This window comes from Rosa rugosa, chromosome 1 (assembly GCF_958449725.1).
Source record: "Rosa rugosa chromosome 1, drRosRugo1.1, whole genome shotgun sequence".
In the NCBI taxonomy this organism is placed as follows: Eukaryota; Viridiplantae; Streptophyta; class Magnoliopsida; order Rosales; family Rosaceae; genus Rosa; species Rosa rugosa.
The window spans coordinates 18,248,339-18,268,674 of NC_084820.1; the positions used below are offsets into that span (position 1 = coordinate 18,248,339).

Here is a 20,336-nt window from a genome sequence, read left to right on the forward strand (position 1 = left end):
TCTTATTAGTCAATTACAAGTAATTAGTGATAACGAAAGAAAATTGAATATTGTTTTTTGGGCCAAGCAAACTAATTGAGGAATGATATTTTTGACTACAAGGGATTGATTTGAGCTGAGCGACTCACTCGATGTAATTAAAAAGTCGGATTATGTATGTCGAGTACATTTCTATTTACACATCAATATCTTTTACCATGTAACCAGATATTTGAATTCATTTGTGTTCAAGTGTCTCTGCAAGGATGATTAGGTGAAAATAACCAATTTCATCAAACAACTTATTACTTTTCTGCTTTTTACAAGTATTGCCGTAAAGTGACAAATTTACATAAAGCCTGGTTGAACACCAAAAAAATCGAGAAAAAAAAAATTAAAAAAAATGCTAATGCTACACATATCACTAGAGGCCTGTTCACCTAACAGACAGTTTTTATAAGACTGTGAGGGACAAGTAAATTTGACGGCTGAAAACAAATGTACAGTTTTAAGTTGTTATAATTGCAGTTTTTAAATTTAATACATGTAGTTGAGATGTATTTATCTCTTAAAGTCTCTTAAAACTATTGCTTATGTGAGCAACACTGCATACCACCAATCCATTTGCACCTAAAAATAACGGATTATTTTTATTTTTGAGTTGCATTGCATGATTTGCATCCTAGTTTTGGCGACTCGATAATGAAAAACAAAGGAAAACAAATAAGCCCAAATTCATGGCCAGGTCACAAGTGTGGTGGTTTGGGCCCAAAAAACCAGATTAGCTTGGAGTTGGGTTTAGCTCCGTTAGAAGGTAAAGGTGTGGGGTTAGTATCGTCATTTTGAACTGCCTATATAATTCCATGCTCGCGTTTAGGTCTTCGATATGCAGAAATCCATCCGCCTTTCTTTTCTCTCTCTATTCCTGCCGATCTGTTGATCGGCGGCGTTTTTTTTTCTCATTCTTCTTCATGATTTCAAATTGCGTTCTTCATAAATTGGTTTTGGAAATTGTAAATATTAGAGGGCGATGATGATGAAACGTTTCTCGATTCTGAGTTTATGTTATATATATATACATAGACTAATGCTTTTGCTGCTTGATGACTGGTATTTATGCGTGTCTGAGCCCTTAGGTTACTGATTTACTTTTAGTGTGAATTATGCGTTTCTGGAATGATAAGGTGAACTGGGTGTGGCTGTGATTACAAAGTAAATCTGAATGCTTGATTGTATTTATGCAATCCGGTATAAGCATGACAGACCCTTTTACACCCATAGAATATGAGCCACAGATTTTCCCAGTTCCCTTTAGATTTATCTTGCTTACCCAGTTTCTTTTGGGTTCTTTAATTTTATTTTTGGGTTTTAATTTCTGAATTTGGATTTGATATTGCACTGAATTTGAGAACTTATACTAAGTTTTAAGCTGATTTTGACCTCATTTCATGTGTGTGATAGAGAGAGAGAATTGGTAGGGTAAGTTTTAATGTGGTATCATTTTCTGAATTTCTGACATTACCAGCTCTTAGAAACAGAAACAGGGCTCCCAGTCTGGTACAATTTTGTTGGCATTGCTGCGAATGCTGAGTGGAAATGTGGAATATCACTATAGTTGTCACTGGTGTTATGATAGACCAGTAGGGAAAGTGCAGCAGTCAAACAAATATGAACATTTTATGATATATGAAAAGGCATGGGAATTTCCTACAGGAAAGGAAAAGGAGAGACAATTTATGGGAAGTACAAGGGCTTGAATTTCCAGTTTTTATCATTACTGAAGAGTGGCCAAAACAGGGACAACCAGAAAGTGAATTTTGCACAGGATAAGTGGTGGTTGGGGTACTTTCGAGTTTTGACACTGTCGAGTTCATTTTTGGGGGGATTGAAATTGACAATATATGGATCTAATGTGATTCAGAGAGCTAGCATTATAGACCAAAATGGGCTTGATTTAACAAAAAAAGCTATCCAACATTGGAAAAAAGAAGTTTGTCAGAACTGAGAAGAATGATAATGAATATATTTTTTTTTAAAAGAAAAAAAAGATTCGCGGTTTATTACCTAATTCACAAGTTGAATATTGATTTTAAGTCCAAAAAAAATTCTGTAAGCCTGAATCCAACCAGATCAAAGTTGGCACATTAAGCGAAAAAAAGGCCCATCAGTTAACAGTGTGAGCAGATTCATCAGAACATACCAACTCAAACTAAAGCAACCGACCAAAACTTGATCGAGGATAATATAACTCAATAAGAATGCAGATGCTCTTAGTGAATACATTCAAGTAAAAAATTGGACATGCCAACTTTAGCCGCTTTTCATAAAAGTATTTGGTAGCAAGTTTTTACAAAACAAATTCATCAAAGAAAATGTTTACAATCACTTCGTACATAGTGCATCTTTTACATATTAATGGTATCGATATATTATGTAGACAAAATCGCCATAAAAATATACTGACCTCATGCACTAATAGAATTCATAAACATTTAATGTGAAGAGAGTATTCAATGCACCGATGTGCACTTGCATGAACATAAATAGACTATTGGATTACATTAAGGATATTTTTTATTTTTTATTTTTTAAATGTTGCCTATAAATATTTACGATTGAGATCTGCATGTTCAACTGCACACCGGTGAATAAAAGAATTTTCCTTTAGTTCCTTTACATATATTCCCCCAAATTCCCAACTTGCCCTTGGTGACAGTGTCTAACCTACCTCTTCACTGAAAGAAAAAAAAAATGATATAACGTAACCATATGGCTTATAGACAATTTTGATGATGATGAAATGGACTTTATAAAAATGTGGTCCCTCAAGGTCACGTTATTACCGTTGACACCACTAAAAGAACTAGCAGGTGATTCTACTAAATCTCCCCAATAATCTCAAATCCCACTTGCGTCTATAGGGTGGTCCATTCTCGGCTTCTGCACATAAATTTAGATGAATCCCATGCCTTTTGGACTATGCTGGGGGGCCCAAGTAGGCCCACTACCAACTCCCCACACTGGGCCCATACCCAAAGTTTCACTCCACCAAAAACAATAGTGTTGCTTGTTGGGTAGACAGCCCACAAGTGTGCCTCTTGTCTGAAATTCAGGGAACTCCCTAACTTAACTAGCTATTTCTGAATACGATGATCATGTAAACCCTGCAAAGTTGAAGAAACCATCCAACTAGAGGAGGTTGAAGAGGGTCTGTCAATGGGAGGGAGGGCCCTATTCACAGAAGGTCAATTGGGCAATGATCAATATGTGTTTTGGAAGTTTCACCTTCATGATTGATCTGGGCTGTCCCCACTGGTTTAGGGTCTGGACAAGAATGTACATTATATTTTCCACAATTCTGCAGAAAGATCTACCCCCTTCCTACCCAATAATGCATTTTGTGCCAGTTTCCATGATCTGTTTAGACATAGATGGAAACCGAAAACAGTATTAGCACACAGCATTTAAGTTGGACTGAACTACAAAACCCGGATAATGTCCGGTCTAATACAGTATAGCATAGTGCAGTCAATCCAGTTCATGTTTGATATAAATGATGGAAGAGAGATAAATTGAGATATTAACACAGCACAAATTAATTTAAATTGATAATGAACTTTGGATAACAAGAATTCCACACTAGCCAAACTGGCCAATACCCTATGCAAATTGGGATAAACCCATATGTCTGTAGTTTGTAACCAAGAAGAAAAGAAAGGATGAGAAACAAGAAAAAGAGAGAAATAAACAAGATCACAGATAATTCACTCCCAGTTGCTCTCTGATCTCCTACACAGTTTGTAGTCTTCAACGCCTTTGTTTTTTTTTTTAAAGGGAGGGAACTGAGGAGCTTGCTAAAGTTGAACCGAGTACATCATCATATAGGCTTGCCCCATCCCGACTCTTCTTGTTATCAGCTCTTGGGCTGCTCCCTGAGCTACTGTTTGAAAGTGAACAGAATGTTGACTTTTGCAGGACACCGGTTGGGGAAGACTCTAACTGGCTGCTGCCATCCCAGCCTTCGTTCAAGAGGTTAATAGGTGATGTGTTTGACGATGATGAGTTCTTGGAGTTCACACAGCTACTGGTGTTGGTCAGAACTTCCCCTAAGGGACCCCCCATCGAACTTCTCCAAGAGATAGGTACCCAATTTGTTTGCTGATCTGTTGGTTCGCTTTGGTCATTGCTCACCCCCAAATTTTGTGTTGGCTCGAACTCACGAGAGAGCCTCAGCGGTGAGAGTCCAAGCTTGTCTTGTGTGGGTGAGGATGAGGATGAGGAGAAGTCCGACGCCATAGGGATTGCCATTGAGAGCTGAGTCCAGTCTGATTTTAAATCCTCAGGCCAAGTAACAACTGATTGACTGGACTGGTCCTTCGGCCAATCATCGATGAACTGGTGAAGCAGATTTTGGTCTTGTGTTTCCTGATCAGTGAAATCAAGGAAAGAACCACCAAAATCTTTGGGAATGTAAGAGCTCCTATGTGAAGGGTTGAGAAGTGAATCAGTAGAAACAAGACCAAACTCTGATTGCGACAATTCTTCCATAAGGAAATCTCGTTTCGGGATGTTAAAACTTGAAGCATTAGATTCAGGCTTGATGCTAGAAGCAGACATCACGGAGAGACCCTGTGGATCTTGCATTCTGCAACACAATGTTGATTAGAAAAAGCCTAAGACAGGGTATAAAGTAAAGTAGAACAATAAAATAGAAATATTAACATAAGAAATATGCACAACCTTTATCATCACATATAGTTTCAACGATATAGGTCCAAAACTCCAAATTCAATTATCTAAACTAGTAAGACTAGTCACTCTCATGCATCAGTGTAAAAATGGAATTATGGGGTCTACAACAACTTGTATTGTGCATAACTATTTTAAATCAAAGTCATATTATAAAGCCTGAAAGACCTAATGAGAACTAATCTGTTTTAGTCCACATAATTTTCACCTGTTGGCAAAGGCATCAACAGAAGAATTGGCGGCGGCAGCATCAGCAGGAGGAGGCTCCAAGCTTTTGAACTGCGGCTGGGATGCACCACTGACCGACGTTGGCATTGATGAGGTTACCGGAGGCGCCACTTCCTTTGAATTTGCTCTCCTAGAGGCACCATGGCCTGTCTGGCCTTCCACAGGCTTTCTTGAACGATGGCGGCCCCTGTTAATGTGCCTCTCACAGTACTTCTGGTCTGCTACAGCATCTCTTGAGCACCGCCACTTCTTCCCATCCGTTCGACGACACCTCCCAGGTTCAGGATCAGCATTGCCGGAATACCCCAGATGGAAAGACCCCCAACCTACTGTACGAATAACAATGCCACAACATTGAAGAAAAAGACAAATTAGACAAGAGAGGAAATAAGAACAACATGATTTCTGATTCAGAAAAACTATAACAGCATAAAATAGGAAATTCCATGATCTGAGAAGTAAAGCATCAAATGTACAATATTTAATTTCAAATTTCAAACACAGATTCATTTCTGATCAAGATATGATTATGCATAGCTTACATGAGTTGGGAGAGGGACCAGACAAGCCATATGGGTAGAGGGCCTTCTTAAGAGGAATGAGCAAATTGGATGGCACAGGCGCATTTGCATTCAGGTACTTATAGATCAAGGCCTGGTGCTCTAGCTCAATCCACTGTGAAGGAGTAAATGGTCCTCTAGCCGCTGCATAAAGCCCATGCATGTTTGCATTCAAGCTTCCAGACCCATAACCTACAACAACCACTTTGCTTAAGCATTTCTGGAAATAAACACATCATATCAATGTTTTAAAAAATTGACCCAATCACGTCTTATCTGGTACTCCCATTATTTTCCCTATCTGTTTCCATCAATCTTTGAGCTGTTGAAGACAGATTTTACCGAAAAAGAAAAAAACACCCAAGAGCAGAAAACGGGTAGTTGTTTTCTTTATTTCTTGACAAGACCTCTAATTTCCTCTAAATGCCTCTTTGAAAAGACTAACCAGTCACCAAACACATCACTAAAACCAATCTATTACCCAAAATGGGCCTAAAGATCTCTGCTTTACATGTACATTCCCCCAAAACCATCTCATTAAATCATTATCAACATTGACCAACCACCCAAAAAGGCCAAAACACACTCAAAACTCAAAGAAAAAAAAAAAGAGAGAAATAATTAATCAGTACCTGCATTTCTAGCATAGGGAGAAGAGGGAGTAGGCATGCGCTGGTAGTATGCAAAATCTGAGCTTGCTCCTCCATCTTTGCTCAGAAAAGTGACCTCTGATTTATTGGAGGCAAAGCTCAGCATTTGCTCTTGTCTGGGAGGAGCCAGAGAACTAGATCTCATCGGGAGCTGAGGAGGAGGCCCCTGAGGCAATGGCATTGTCCTGGGAGACGACATGTCGTCGGGTTTGGAGACCCTCCAGTCATCCTCAACAGGCCAGGATCTCTGTTGCTTGAAAGACAACCCAGATCCATGACCCGGTTTGGTCTCGGGTCCTGAGACATGAGAATGAGCTGTTGCTCCTTCTCCGGGTTCAGGACCCATCAAGCAATCCATGTCCATACCACCCACCACCCCAAAATCCATTTTGGACACCAATCTAGAACAGGGTCTCTGAGAAGCAGCATGATGAGTTCATTAGCAGCAAAGAAGAAGAAGAAGCTTCAAATGGTTTGGGGAGAGAGAGAATGAAGAAGTGCATCTTGGGTGGGTTTGTAATACTAGTTTTGGGAGCTGAATATTTTAAAGGTGTGGTCTTTGAGAAGTTAAAAATAAATAATTGGAGAGAGAGAGAGAGAGAGAGAGTGAATGAAAGAGACAGTCTTTTTGGTCTGAGAGAGAGAGAGTTTGGAAACAGAAGCTTAAGCTTAAGCTTAAGATTAAGATGGTTGGGACTTGGAAGTACCAAAGACCCACTAAGCTCTACTGTACTATTACTGCTTCTGAGAGACAATGCTTGCTTGATAGAACAGGTTTATCCAGTATTTATAGTAGGAAAATCCTTGTTTTTGAGCTGCATAGAAAATCAAAATTTGCTAAATTTAAGAAAACTTTATCTGGAATTTAGAAGCAGTGGATTTTGTATTTATTAGCTAGTTTTAAGGGGATGCTCAGCAGGAATAAATTTACTAAAACCACTCCCTTTTGAGTTTTGGAATGCCAACTCAAATTTAAATAGGATTTGTCCTCCCTGAATTGTAACATTTTTCACATTTTGTTCTGTAAAAAAAATTAAAATAGTTGGATAGGAATAGTCTAATGCATGATGTACAATTTGTAATGAGATATTCAGTAAGACAGTGACCTAGTAAATAATGCTTACAAGAAATGAAGTGCAAATTAAATGGGTGATAAAATATGGGAATATATAACTATAGATGAGACAAGAATCAACATGGTACTTCATGTTTGCAATTAAAGTTGATTGATACTTCTCCATCGCACTGTTTAGTAATAGAAAGATGACCTCCTTTCTGTGTGTTTGTTTTTGGGCAACAGTTGCATTTTCCAAAGTCCAGTAGCATGTCACCTATAACAAACTTATGTAGCAATCAAATTAAAATATGTGTTGCAGTTCATTTATTCACCAACTCTCAAACATGGAGATAAAATCTGGACAATGTACCTATATTGGAAAACATTTACATATGTTAGTTTATTTTCACTAAACATAGCGAATATGGTTTAAAACATAGTTGTACGCACGTTTCACTAAAATTGTTATCTTTTATTTTACAAATGTACTTTACCCTATTACTAAACACCATCACACTTAAAAAAACAAAACAGAGAAAAAAAAAATATTGACCTAAATGGAAAAAAAATTTATTTGGTGCATGGCCCCGGCCAAACCCGATTGTGATTTTTATTGTGAAATTTGGCTATCAAACACTGTGTCTAACCACATTGTGATAAATGATACACGATTCTACCTAAAAAGCTTGTTATACCATATAAAAATATATTAAATTTACAGTTAAGCAAAATCATGGTAGGTACGTTAGAATTTCACCTATGTATGCAATGTTCTATGCATCTACACGTGGTGTTTTGTTGTTATGAACTTGCAAACATGATTTTAATTAAGGGTCCTTGACCCAAAGCACCAAAATTAACAAAAAGTATCCCACTTGCCCCAGTAACAAATTTTTATTCTCACTTACCCTTTTTAATGCAAAATGACAATTTTGCCCTCAGCTAAATTAAATAATTACATCGATCTCTCTGCTCTCTCTCTCTCTCTCCTCCCCTCCCCTCCCCTCTCTCTCTCTCCTCCCCTCCCCTCCCCTCTCTCTCTCTCCCCAACGAGGCCGGCATCTCTCCTCGAGGAGGTCCGACGCCGGTGACCCGTGGACGAAGGTTTGTGGTTGAGAACGAGGATAGCGACGGGGATTGGGCGAAGTTGGAGTCGACGACCGCCGGCGACATCACCCCTCACGCCGGTGTTATCTTCCTCACTCCGTCGCCGTCGACGTCGACCGCACCTCCAATTCCGAGCACCGCCGCCACGTGAAGAACACCTCCGAAGCTCCGCCGCCACGCCAGGATCGTCATCAAACCTCTGAAGCTCTAAGCGCCAGGATCGATTCCGGCTTTGTTCTCAGCCAAAGGTCACCGTCGCTCTCCTCTTGCTCAGACCGATTTCCGGCTTCGTCTTCAGCCAAAGACCGCCGTCGCTCCTCTTGCCAAGATCGGTTTCACCATTCGTCCGAGAACGACCTTCGTAGCCTTCATCTCGCCCACAGACCGGTGACCGGATTCTTCAGTCGCCTTCGGTCCGGGTCGGGCTCTAACGCAGACGTTCAATTTTTTTTTTTTTTTTTTTTTTGGGTAAAATGGTTTTCTGGGTGCACAAATCAGGTTTTTTTTTTTTTTTTTTTTTTTTTTTTTTTTTTTTTTAAGTATTGGGACAGAAGGAAAGAAAAAAAATTTTGAATGTCTATTGGGGGGCAATAGACGTTTTTAAATTGATATAATCTCTTCATTTTTTTCTTTAATCAAAGTTTTATTTGTCTAAATTTAGGGAGATTAGTTTATATTCTCGTAACCGAAAGTTCTATTGGGGGGCAATAGACGTCTATTGGGGGGCAATAGACGTCTATTGGGGGGCAATAGATGTTTATTGCCCTCTATTGGGGGGCAATAGACCGAAAGTTCTATTGGGAGGCAATAGACGTCTATTGGAGGGCAATAGACGTCTATTGGGGGGCAATAGACCTCTATTGCCCCTCTATTTGGGGGCAATAGACATCTATTAGGGGGAAATAGATGTCTATTGGGGGCAATAGAGGTTTTCAGCAAATTCCGGTGGGCGGCGGCCGGTGACCGGATTCCGGCGACCGTTGACCGGATTCCGGCGACCGGTGACCGGAATCCGGCGGCCGGTGACGGGCTCCGGTGAAGTCTCCTATGGTTTCTCTCTCTTCCATTTTCTCTCTCTCTCTCTCTAAGTAACAAAGGGGTGAGGGGTAAAATTGTATTAAAAAAAAATTAAAAACAAAAAAAAAATCTTAATGGGGTATTAGGGAAGACTCTCTTAGAGTGTATTGGGTAAGAGGGAATTAAAAAAACTTAATGGGGTAAGTGGGAAAAAAATCCCTAGAAATGGGGTAGATGGACAAAACCCCTTAATAATTTTAATTATCAATTATGCTTGTTAGATATTGATGTTTACCATAATATAATAACCGATACACGTTCATACCTAAAGTATTTTACCATATAAAGATATATTTAATGGAATTGTTAGGTAATTAAGATTACGTGGTAAGTATGTTAGATTTCAACATGCGCATACATGTATCTCTGAACGATAATATAAATAAGGGTGTTGCTCCACGTGGTAGCGTGTTATTGTTTAATCGTCCTCAATATATTTTTGTTGCTAATTGAGGTTATCCAACATCCTATCTTTACCAAATTGTGGCAATTGGTACGCATATCTACCGATGTTTAATTATAGTTTCATGTGAGCATACTATAAGCTTCTTTTTTTTTTTTTTTTTTTTTTTAAACCCCACCCCATTCCCACCCTTAATGGGGCTCGAACTCCTGACCTCTTATATATGAGACCAAAGCCTTACCACCCCACCAAGCATACTATAAGCTTAGATCAGTCATTGTATTTTACAACATTGTGGCAAGCAACTCGATACATGTTTACCGTTTACGTTTAAATACTTTGGTGTACCATTTAAAGAAATTCCCACCCAAATAGCTAAGTAAGATTACAATACTTTATAGTTCAACAAATGCATATAAAGATGATTGCATACTTAAAACAATGACGTCAAATAGGTTAAAGTTGAATATGATTAAAAATATGTCACTATAAGAGCATCTTTAGCAGACTCTCTATTTTGGCTCCTTAGCTATTTTGGAGAGTATATTTAGCTTTTTATATATTTTAGCAGCTGCACCAGACTCTCTATTATAACTTTTAGCTATCTCGCTCCTAAATATAGAGAGCGAGATGAGACTCTCTATAATTTAAAACATTCCTTTAAGTTATTTTGTGTAATTTATAAATATATTTAAACTATTTAATCTTCATTTAAAAAATAATATAAATTTAAAACTAGCTAACTAGAACACTGATGCAGATGTATTTATAAAGTGACTAGCCAAAATGACTTTTTAGCTAGTTTGGCTAAAATTTGACTTTAAAATAGCTAGCATTGTTAAAAATGCTATAAATGGACACCATTAAGCATTCAACTCTACATATTGAATAGACAAAACTACAATCAGTAGGTACTAATTACTATGAGTAAAAGAACAGCTTCTTGTTCAAAATAAAATGGAAAGAGTTTTGATTGAAAGTTTAAGTTGAGAAGAAAGAGGAAAATGTTATCTTGTGATTAGCATTACCTAAAAATCAACTGCAACCAAAAAGTACATGTTAAAAGGAAACAAGTGCAATTTTCTTCATTATCATGCAAATCTTAAGTTCTTAACTGAAATGACAAATCAGTTCTAAGTATTTGTAAAAGTAGCTTTCTTCCATTTCACCATTCAATGTTGCAAGAACAAAAAATAGTCCTATGATAGGGACTCACTCTCTCTCTCTCCAAATCTCTCTCTTTATTACAAAATCTCAATCATGAATACCTAAATATCACATCATTCTTTTATTTTCTCCTTCTCCTTCTTCATCTTTTTTTTTTTTTTCCTCTTTAGTTAAAAACCCTTTTCCATCTATTATTTTTTTTTTCACATCTATTTTTACTGTGAGTTATTGTATGGAGAAATACTGGTTGTTAAATATTTCAAACTGAAAATTCTAGAAGAGCATTCATGTCACTTCAAAATAATTGCTGGGACCCATGTATGACGTCGTGCTTCCCGTCGTTTTGTGCAACGCATCCGATCGAGGGTATTATGGGGTATTCACAAAATAGTCCGCTAGCGGTTTAACACTTCACGTTGGGACCTATCTGCCACGGAGGGTGGGCGTGTGGCCGCACGTAGAGGACATGTTTGCCACGTGACCTCTCACCTAAAATCTAATCCTTCTTCAAACTCATATCCCCTTTGCCACCTTTTTAATTTCTATCCTAACTTGTTGAGTTCATTGCGGCTTTTTCTCAAGAAGTAATTACACGTGCTTCGAAAAATTTGGAAATTACTCACCCATGGCACTTGCTTGGCTAGTTTGTTTTGTTGTAACAATTGTTAACTCGGATCATTGTCCATATATATGTAAATGACTACAAGTTGTTTAAGTAAAGTGAGTTTAATAGCGTGAACCTGATAAGTAACTTCCGACTCGTATTTGTGAATAGCTATAAATTATTTCAATGACCGTTTAAGGCTGCTCAACAAATCCCAATTCATTAATGACATTTACACCTACTTTCAAATTAAATGATTTTTTTTTTTAAATACGAAGCTCACCAAGTAATATATATGAACTATAAACTATTAAGTTAAATAAGACTGAATAACTACTCATATATCCACATCTTTGTGAACACTATGATCAACAACCCTCTTACAATATTTAGATATCCTTTAACCTTAATCTTAAATGGCTATCCCACGATAGTGAGCTATTCATGGATATAAGTTTGAATCCCGAGTCCGGTTTTTGGTCATATTCTCTTGTCCAAGTCAAGCCCCTTTGGAGTTTGGAGTTTCTATCCAAATGCAAGAAAAAGCTTCGAGGTAGGAAACTGCATGCAATTCATGAGGTCATCCTCACTAACTCATAAGACACTGCTTTGTTTTCGTTATACCCACTCACTGGAAACGAAGCCAAAGCAAAACCGAAACCCCGCAAACGCCCAAAGCATGCCCTGGTTTTGGCATCTACTTCCTTAGCGTTTGTATTAGCTAGCTAGTGATTTGCACGATGAACTCACCAAAAGACAAATAGCCTTTGCGAGTTTCATGCCCGATAAAACAAACCAAATTAAAGCTACGTTATTTCTTGCTTCTGGCATTTCAGTTTTGGAGTACAGATGGTGTGCATGCAACATAATAGAACCAAACTTTGTGGTTAGCATCTTCAATGCTAAATTGACAAATCCAAACCCGGATTAATTAGACACGTACAGACAATGGAAACGTCTAGATGGGTTTTATATTAAAGCCAAGTAGGTGAAATAATTCAATTTGGGAGGCTCAGCTAAGCATATAGAGGGATGTAGGAGACTTGTATAAAGTGATTACTTAGATGAATAGATAGACAGATACATGTAGCATTAATGTAGCTATACATCTATGTTTTGGTTTCCAAGTCCATAGTCAATTTGTCCTAAAGCTGTTCTGTAGATTAGTAGGTGTTTGATGGATCATAATTTCAAGCATGTGGCCTAGCTAGGTCTAAACAATGGGCTTTCTCTACCTAATTGCATAATTGAGTACGTGGTCCTGCAATCCTAAATGAATTTTACTAGAATATGGTTGATCTAAATTGACTCATATGCACAGTGCTAGATTTAGAATTAACTCAAGGAGGCTAGCTAGTCTTCCTCCTAATAATTATCAAGGCACAAGGAATGTGTTCACTAATAGAAATGTTAGGGTTTTGACTTGGACTGGGTCTCAAACTCTCAATGCCCTATTTATGAATAGTAAGGTTGAAAATGTCTTCTTTTTAAATTTTCCGACTAGTGGACGATATTAACAATATAGAAAAAGAGTGTTTGGTTTTTCTTATAATACATTATTTTGACTTTTGAGTTCTATCTAATTTTGATCATTCTTTTATAAAAGCCACTCAGTTTGCTCTCTAAGACAAACAAGAAGATATTTTAGGAAAAGAGGATTGAACTTGGAACTCATCTAAAATTGTAGATAAGACTAAAAATATTTTGTTATTGCTTGTTAACCGTGGTGTCATGAACTTCACTGAATATAATCAATCAGGATTCTTAAATCAAATGATTAACCAACCAAAATTAAAAATAGAAATTATTTTATACATGGATATTATTACTAATATAGTATACGTGCCTACTTAAAGATCACATATAAGATGTTTCTAGCACTTTATTCACTAATATCCTGAAGAGGCTGAGGATGGTACTAGCTCCAACCCTACGGGGATGGAGCTAGCATTTTCTTAAGTCTCTCTGCTATTAGACATCTGGATCCAAGCCTTCTAAAGTTGGAGTAATCTCTATGAGTTATTTTAAGATGTTTCTAGTTGTTATTTGTACCACAAGTGTGTGCTGGCAGATTAGACTAGATGAATGATTTTTCCTTAGAATAGTGAGGTTATTGTTCTTGCTTGTTTAGGCTTGCTTTCCAGCGAGCGTCCCTTTAGACTTTAATGAGTTTAGTATTGGCTTAGATAGGTTTATCTGGTTTTACTGGATTTCTTATGTAAGTTCTGTTAGACTCTGGCCTGTTTTCATGGCTTTGATATCTAATAACATCAAATCCTATTAAAAAAAAAAAGATCACATATAAGTAAAGAAATTACCTTACATTTTCTATTTTCGCCTCCTTTTATCTTTATTTCATAGTGTGGTTCTATAATCGTAACCATCCATCTTTTAGGTCTTCCTTCAAAGCATTATCACTGCAACAACAAGAAAAAGAACAAAAACATCAACCAAATAAAAAAGAGGTAGTTATCTAACTATCATTAAATCAATTAAGTACCGTTTGGTTCAGTGGCGTAAGTCTCTCTTTTGTAGAAGATCCTGAGATCAACTCATGAACAATTAGTTGTTGTGTTTTCTCAATTGTTAGCCTTTGAGTCTGAGCAATGTCGGGTTTGGTACAACTCAACCCCAGATTGTATCCGGGATTTAATTCAAAAGGAGACTCCCACTCCTACTTAATCTAATAAAGCTCAGTTCCTTTGCCTTCAAACAAAAATAATAAATAAATAAAGTATCATCAAATCAATATAAAAAACACTATAATTGATTTTGTTTAACATCTATTTCTTATTCTAAAAATGAACTGTTTCGATTAGCAGAGACCATATTACCATATATAAAGGGAAAAATAAGATGTTATAAAGGGAAAAATAGCTCATATATATATATATATATATATATATATATATATATATATATATATATATTCAAACATAAAATTTAAAGCTCAATTATTTTTTTTCTTTGAAGAAACAAAAATTAACTTTTATATCCATTAATAATCAATGCATTATTTGATCTAATTTGCAGTTGAAATTGGAGTTCAAATTACGTTTACCTCTAAACTCAAACTGAAAGTGAGTATATTAACGCAACCGAGAAATAAGAAAAGTTTGAGAAAGAGTCATAACTCTGGGAATCAAAGAGGGAGAGACACCGAAAAGAAAAGAAATATAAAGAGATGCTGGTATGAGAGTCGGAGAGAAATGAAGAAAGAGAGGGGTTTTTATAATTTAAGCGCTTTAAGAGTGATTTTGGAGACACCGAAAGGAATATTTCAAAGAGATGCTGGTATGAGAGTCGGAGAGAAACGAAGAAAGAGAGGGTTTTTATAAAGTTAAGCACTTTAAAAGTGATTTTGAAGACACCGAAAGAACAATAAATATTTCAACGAGATGCTGGTATGAGAGTCATAACTTTGTGAATGAAAGAGGGAGAGACACCGAAAGAAAAAGAAATATTTCAAAGACATGCTGTTATGAGAGTCGGAAAGAAATGAAGAAAGAGGGGGTTTTATAAAGTTAAGAAAGTTAAGTGCTCCATAAGTGATTTTAGAATTTTACTTTCTATAAAATGTAAAATTTTTGGTTTTGTTTATCCTCTTAATGCATAAAAAATAGTTTTAGACAACCCAAAGTTAAAAAAAAAAAAAAAAACCTAGGAAATTTTCTCTCAACCTGGTTTTCCTCCCCCAAAACCCTAGCACGGCAACTTTGCCGCTCTCCCCTACCAGACCAGATCTATCACCTTTCTTCCTCATCCATGGCTACCATTAATTGATGCCATCACTACTAGCTTTGCTGCCTCCTTGGCTCTTGCTGAGGGTGGTAAAGCCCCGGACCTTGGAAACATGAGTGGAGGCCCTGTGCGCAAATCCTCCCAATCTTTTCTCCTTGGAAAACCTCTTACTCGCAAACCCGTGGACTCTGCTGCCTTCAAATCTCACTTCCTCCGAACATGGATGGTGGAAAGGGACTTTAGAGTCCAGGAAAGGGAGGATAATCTTTTCTTGTTCTCTTTTGAATCAATCTGAGACCGGAATAAGGTTCTTAGAGGAGGAGTTTGGTGTTTTGATCGGGCTCCGGTCTGCCTGGAGAAGTATGATGGAGTCCTACGTATTGCTGAGGTTTCGATGAAACATGTTCGTATCTGGGTTAGGGTTTCGGGCATTCCGCCGCTGTATGAGGAACCTGATAATTTTACTCTCATTGAGAACCTTCTGGGAGGTTTTCTGGATTATGACAAGAAAGAATTCCGGAAAGGAATTATTCGCATATTCTTTTTGCATGATATCTCCAAACCCATTCTCCTTGAACGCCCAGGATTTTCTTGGCGATAGGAATTGAGCCTTTGTTGAAATTTCAGTTTGAACACCTCAAGGGTAGATGCTCTCAATGTGGCATGATTACTCATTCTGGGGCCAAGTGTGAGGACCCTAATGCGGCAATCTCTACTCCTAGGGTATTGCACTTCGGCGGCCCCTCTACTGTTGGTGGTTCTTTCTCCTTCTCGGCCCAAGCTAGTCCTGAGTTACCTTTCTCTTCTCCTGCTTTAATAAAGAAAAAGAAGCCTGTCATTAGAAGAAAGGAAGGATCGGTTTCTGGGTTAGATTCTTCTGCTGGTACCGTGCAAAGTATGGCAGAGGAGGAGATATTACAGCCAACGACGAATATGGATGAGGTGGTGGTCTCGGGATCGGCCTCCATGGAGGGTGTTATGAAATCCATTCCTCCTACTGAAGATGTGTAGGTGGAACCTAAGGTTTACAAGAAGAGAAGCAGGAATGGAGGTTGTACCCCCTCCCCGAAGAAGTTTAAAACTATCCTGGGGGGTAAGCTTCTTACTCTTCAAGCAGATGCTTTGGGTTTAGTGGAAACTGACAAAGAGAGTGAGCAAGGCATCCTGAAAAAGAAGGTTGGCAGGCCTCTGGGGAGCAAGAATAAGAATCCTCGTCCTCAGAAGATGGTGGGTATGACCCCTCTGCGTCTTACTTACCCTACTATTGAAAATGGTCAAGAGAGTAGCCCTATAGAGAAGGGCAAAGGTAAGCTCTAAGCTTCCTTTATTCGGTACGTAGTAGTTGAAGCTTCAAGTCTGTTGCTATTTAAGTTTAGTTGCTCTAATTGTACACCAATTGAGGTATAGGCGATTAGAGTTACTCTAGCAAGGATTTAGGTAGTGTTGGATTTGCCTTCATTGGCTAGGTCAAAAGTGTGCTTATTTTGTTCAACAGTGAGGGTTACCTGTCATGTGTTTGGTAGCTTAGACCATCTAGTTCTTTTGGTATGAGACAACATATGATGTACGTGTCTTCTGGCCATGGATAAATGAATGAAATTATCCCTTTCTCTAAAACAAAAAAAAAAAAGTTTTAGACAAAATTTATAAGGGCTCATGTCCTCGAGGTTCTTGCGTTCCTCTGCTCCTAACCGTTTAAATAATAATCATTTTACAACCACCATTTTAAATATTAGTTTTTTTATATATTATTTACCTTATCTTGAATGAGAAATGATTGCTACTTTGAAGACAATAATGTCCTCCCCCTCAATTTATTAAGGAGAGAGAAAAAAAGAAATAAAAGCAAGGTTGGGTTATGATATTTTGCTGCTCTTAAGAGATCAAAGCCAAGAAATTTTGGGGTTGTGTGGCTTTATACAAGCCAAACGCGTGCAGAGGGAAAGTCTCACATTAAAAAGAAGACACAATAACATAAAGAATATAAGTAGTTGAAGTAATACTCCTAACAGTTCTAAGGTCTTTTGAGATAAAACTTCTTCCCCGTTTGCCACTGAGTGGCTAAAGTGGAGACAATGTTGGTACTATGTCTAGTTTAAGAAAGAGCGACACAGATTTTGTTGCTCAACAATTGATATCATAGTCGAAGGTTCGATCGAGATAGATCATTTAAGGTGGAGTGAGGGCGATGGTCAAAGTGAGAACTCAAACGTGCAACAAGTGGAGCCAGCTTGAATAAATTTCCTGTCAAGGTAAAGTTAGGTTGTGCACTCAAAGAAAATCCTGACTGAAGTGACTTGATAGATGAAGTAGTGACTCGAAGCATGTATGAAAATTACTAGCAAGGTGGAGTCGGGTTGGAAATTCAAGGAAATCTTGATCGAAAGGTGGATCGAGCACGCACTCAAGTAAAATTCTGATCGAATGTTGTTAATGTTCAGAATACCACCATATGATGTCGGCTTCCGATAACGTGGACGAGGGTCCAATCTTCCAATATGTATAGAGCTCGTGAAATCTCGCTAATCTGTCAAGAGAAATACAACGGCGTCAAGAGGGGAGACCGCGGTTGGCGGTCTTCGCTCCTCCGATGCTGAAGTTAGACGATGTACTTGTATTGACAAATGTAGCGGTAGATAGCTATTAAATGCGTAGTAAATGAAGAGAGAGAAGTTGACCTTTTATAGGTGAAATAGTGAGTTACCTCACTCTTATTTGCGATGTGGGACTGAAATGTTTCAGTTTGATGAGCTTTGGTCCTTTCTGCAGACACGACTTTGGGTGGCGCGTGTCGGCGCGTCGAGGCATATTTCGGCCTGGAGATGGCTTGCCGGTGAAGGTTGCGTTGCTGTGTTTCCAGGGGTCACACCGTTGAAGTCATTCCGACAAGGTGACATGGTTAAGTATGAGTGCTGATTATGGCCGGCAGATGTCATGTATATACAAATGTGGAGTTGCAAGAGACCATTATATAGCTCAAGAAAATGATGGTTGCTGGGAGAACTTCTTTCTCGCCAAGATTGGACTTATGTGGCTTGATACAAGCCAATGATGTATAGAGGAAACAACTCGCATTGGAAATGAGACACAATAACGTAAAGAATATAAGTGGTTGGATTACTCGTAATAGTATTGACACATTTTGATATAAATCCCTTAACAATGTCAGTATTTCCTTTTTCTGAACAATATCAGTATTTCATTTTTTGATCAGATAAACAACTCAAATGCTACAACTAGTTTTTCGTGAGTCGAACTCATAACCTCTTACTTACAAAGGGAAGACTATGCCACTAGACCAAATGATATTGGAGAATATCAGTATTTCCTAAGCATATGACAAAGCAATATTTCTAGATGACTTTTTATTTTAATTTTTAACCGTATAACTCTTACATATAAAGAACGAGGAAAATACTCTTTTTTTTTTGGTTACAAAAAAGCTCTTAACTATTTTAATAAAATAGAGTCAGTGAGTCGTGGTTTGTTGGTTAGCTTGCAAAAAAATCATGAATTCAATTCTCGCTGGCAATTGTAATGAGTGACGTTTAGGGTGGAGATTTAAAAAATACTAGAAATTGCCAACACACCATTTGAATGGTGTGTGAGTTATGAATTACGGCCGAAATTATGTGCATATATTTGTAGTGGGTGGTGGATTTTGAAGGAGAGGCAAAAAAGTAAAATAACACACATATTACTGTTCACTATTGAAGGTTGAATGACATAGTCGTAATAAAACAACAAAGATGGGTAAAACAATAAACCAATATGGACGTTACTGTTCATAAATAGCTAGAACTTTAGTATAGGTAATATATAAAAAAAAAAACGAAATTGAAAACATTTAGTTAGTTTTGGGTCCTTGACAAAAAGCCCCAAAATGAGCCAAAGTTATCCCACTTACCTCAGCAATAGATTTTTATTCCTACTAACCCAATTTAAAGAGAAATGACAACTTTACCCTTCACCTAATTAAAAAACTACATGATGCCACTCTAATCTCTCTCCTCCCTCAGATTCGGTCTCCCTCTCACACCAGACGTAGGCTCTCTCTCTCTCTCTCTATCCCCGTCGCTCCTTCCTCGTCGGAATCGGACATAAGACGTGACTGGCCAGTTTGCCTCCGTCGTCGTCTCCGTCTCTCTCATCCCTTCAATCTGCACACTCTCTCTCTCATCCTCCGATGCAGATCGGAAAACACTCAGTCTCTCTCTCTTTCTCTCTTCCTCCCTCCCCCACAGCACGACGCTTGCACTGCCGCGCCATGGAGGCTCCGGACCCGGATGACGAGATCAGAGCTTTCTTCCAGTCCGGTTTCAGATGGTTTCGCCTTCGACAGCCAAAGATCGAAAATGGAGCCACTGAGTTCGACGTCCAGCACAACACCGGAGGCTTTCGGTTCCGATTCCGAAGAGAGAGATGGATAAGAGCTTTTCGGCCTCTCTCTCTCCACCGCTATACCTGCAGCGACTCCGACCGGGTCCTTGATTGGGTCGGGTCTGTTGGTGCTTGACCCAAATCAGTTTTTTTTTTTTTGTGGTAAAATATGGCAGAAGCCCAGAAAGAAAGAAAAAAAGGTTTTATTGGAGTAATAGACGTCTATTGCCCGGCAATAGATGTTTTAAATTGATGTAATCTCTTCGTTTTTTTTTCTTTAATCAAATTTTTTTTTGTCTAATTTTAGAAATATTAGTTTTCATTCTGCAAACGAAAGTCCTATGGGGGGGGGGGCAATAGACCAAAAGTTCTATTGGAGGGCAATAGATGTCTATTGGGGTAATAAACATTTCCGGTGAGGTTTTCTGAAATGTCCGATGGGCGGCGGTCGGTGACCGGAATCTGGCGAAAGTTGGCCGGAATCCGGCGACCGGTGACCGGATTCCGGCGAAAGTTGGCCGGATTCTGGCGAAGTCTCCTACGGTTTCTCTCTCTTCCATTTTTTTTTTCTCTCTCTCTCTAAGTAACAAAGGGGTGAAGGGTAAAATGGTATTAAAAAAAAAAAAATTTAATG

At 38.2% G+C, this 20,336-nt stretch overlaps 1 protein-coding gene and 2 non-coding genes across 4 annotated transcripts; 2 read left to right on the forward strand and 1 right to left on the reverse strand.

Moving 5' to 3' along the window:
* The first annotated feature begins 1,004 nt into the window (after positions 1 to 1,004).
* Positions 1,005 to 1,112, forward strand: LOC133727607 (small nucleolar RNA snoR126). Its single transcript, XR_009855286.1, has one exon. It is a non-coding gene; the product is annotated as a small nucleolar RNA snoR126 (small nucleolar RNA).
* A 59-nt stretch (positions 1,113 to 1,171) lies between these two features.
* On the forward strand, positions 1,172 to 1,273 carry LOC133727600 (small nucleolar RNA snoR8a). Its single transcript, XR_009855281.1, has one exon. It is a non-coding gene; the product is annotated as a small nucleolar RNA snoR8a (small nucleolar RNA).
* A 2,278-nt stretch (positions 1,274 to 3,551) lies between these two features.
* On the reverse strand, positions 3,552 to 6,706 carry LOC133727465 (growth-regulating factor 1). 2 transcript variants are annotated; one of them, XM_062155041.1, is made up of 4 exons: positions 6,149 to 6,706; positions 5,499 to 5,708; positions 4,937 to 5,282; positions 3,552 to 4,624 (listed from the first exon to the last, which is right to left on the reverse strand). In XM_062155041.1, the coding sequence occupies exons 1-4, from the start codon at positions 6,552 to 6,554 to the stop codon at positions 3,808 to 3,810; spliced, it is 1,779 nt and encodes a 592-aa protein (XP_062011025.1). In that variant the 5' UTR covers positions 6,555 to 6,706; the 3' UTR covers positions 3,552 to 3,807. The 2 variants fall into 2 exon arrangements, with proteins under 2 accessions (XP_062011025.1, XP_062011024.1); XM_062155040.1 differs by having other exon boundaries at positions 4,937 to 5,285; positions 6,149 to 6,705.
* Between the last annotated feature and the right edge of the window lie 13,630 nt (positions 6,707 to 20,336).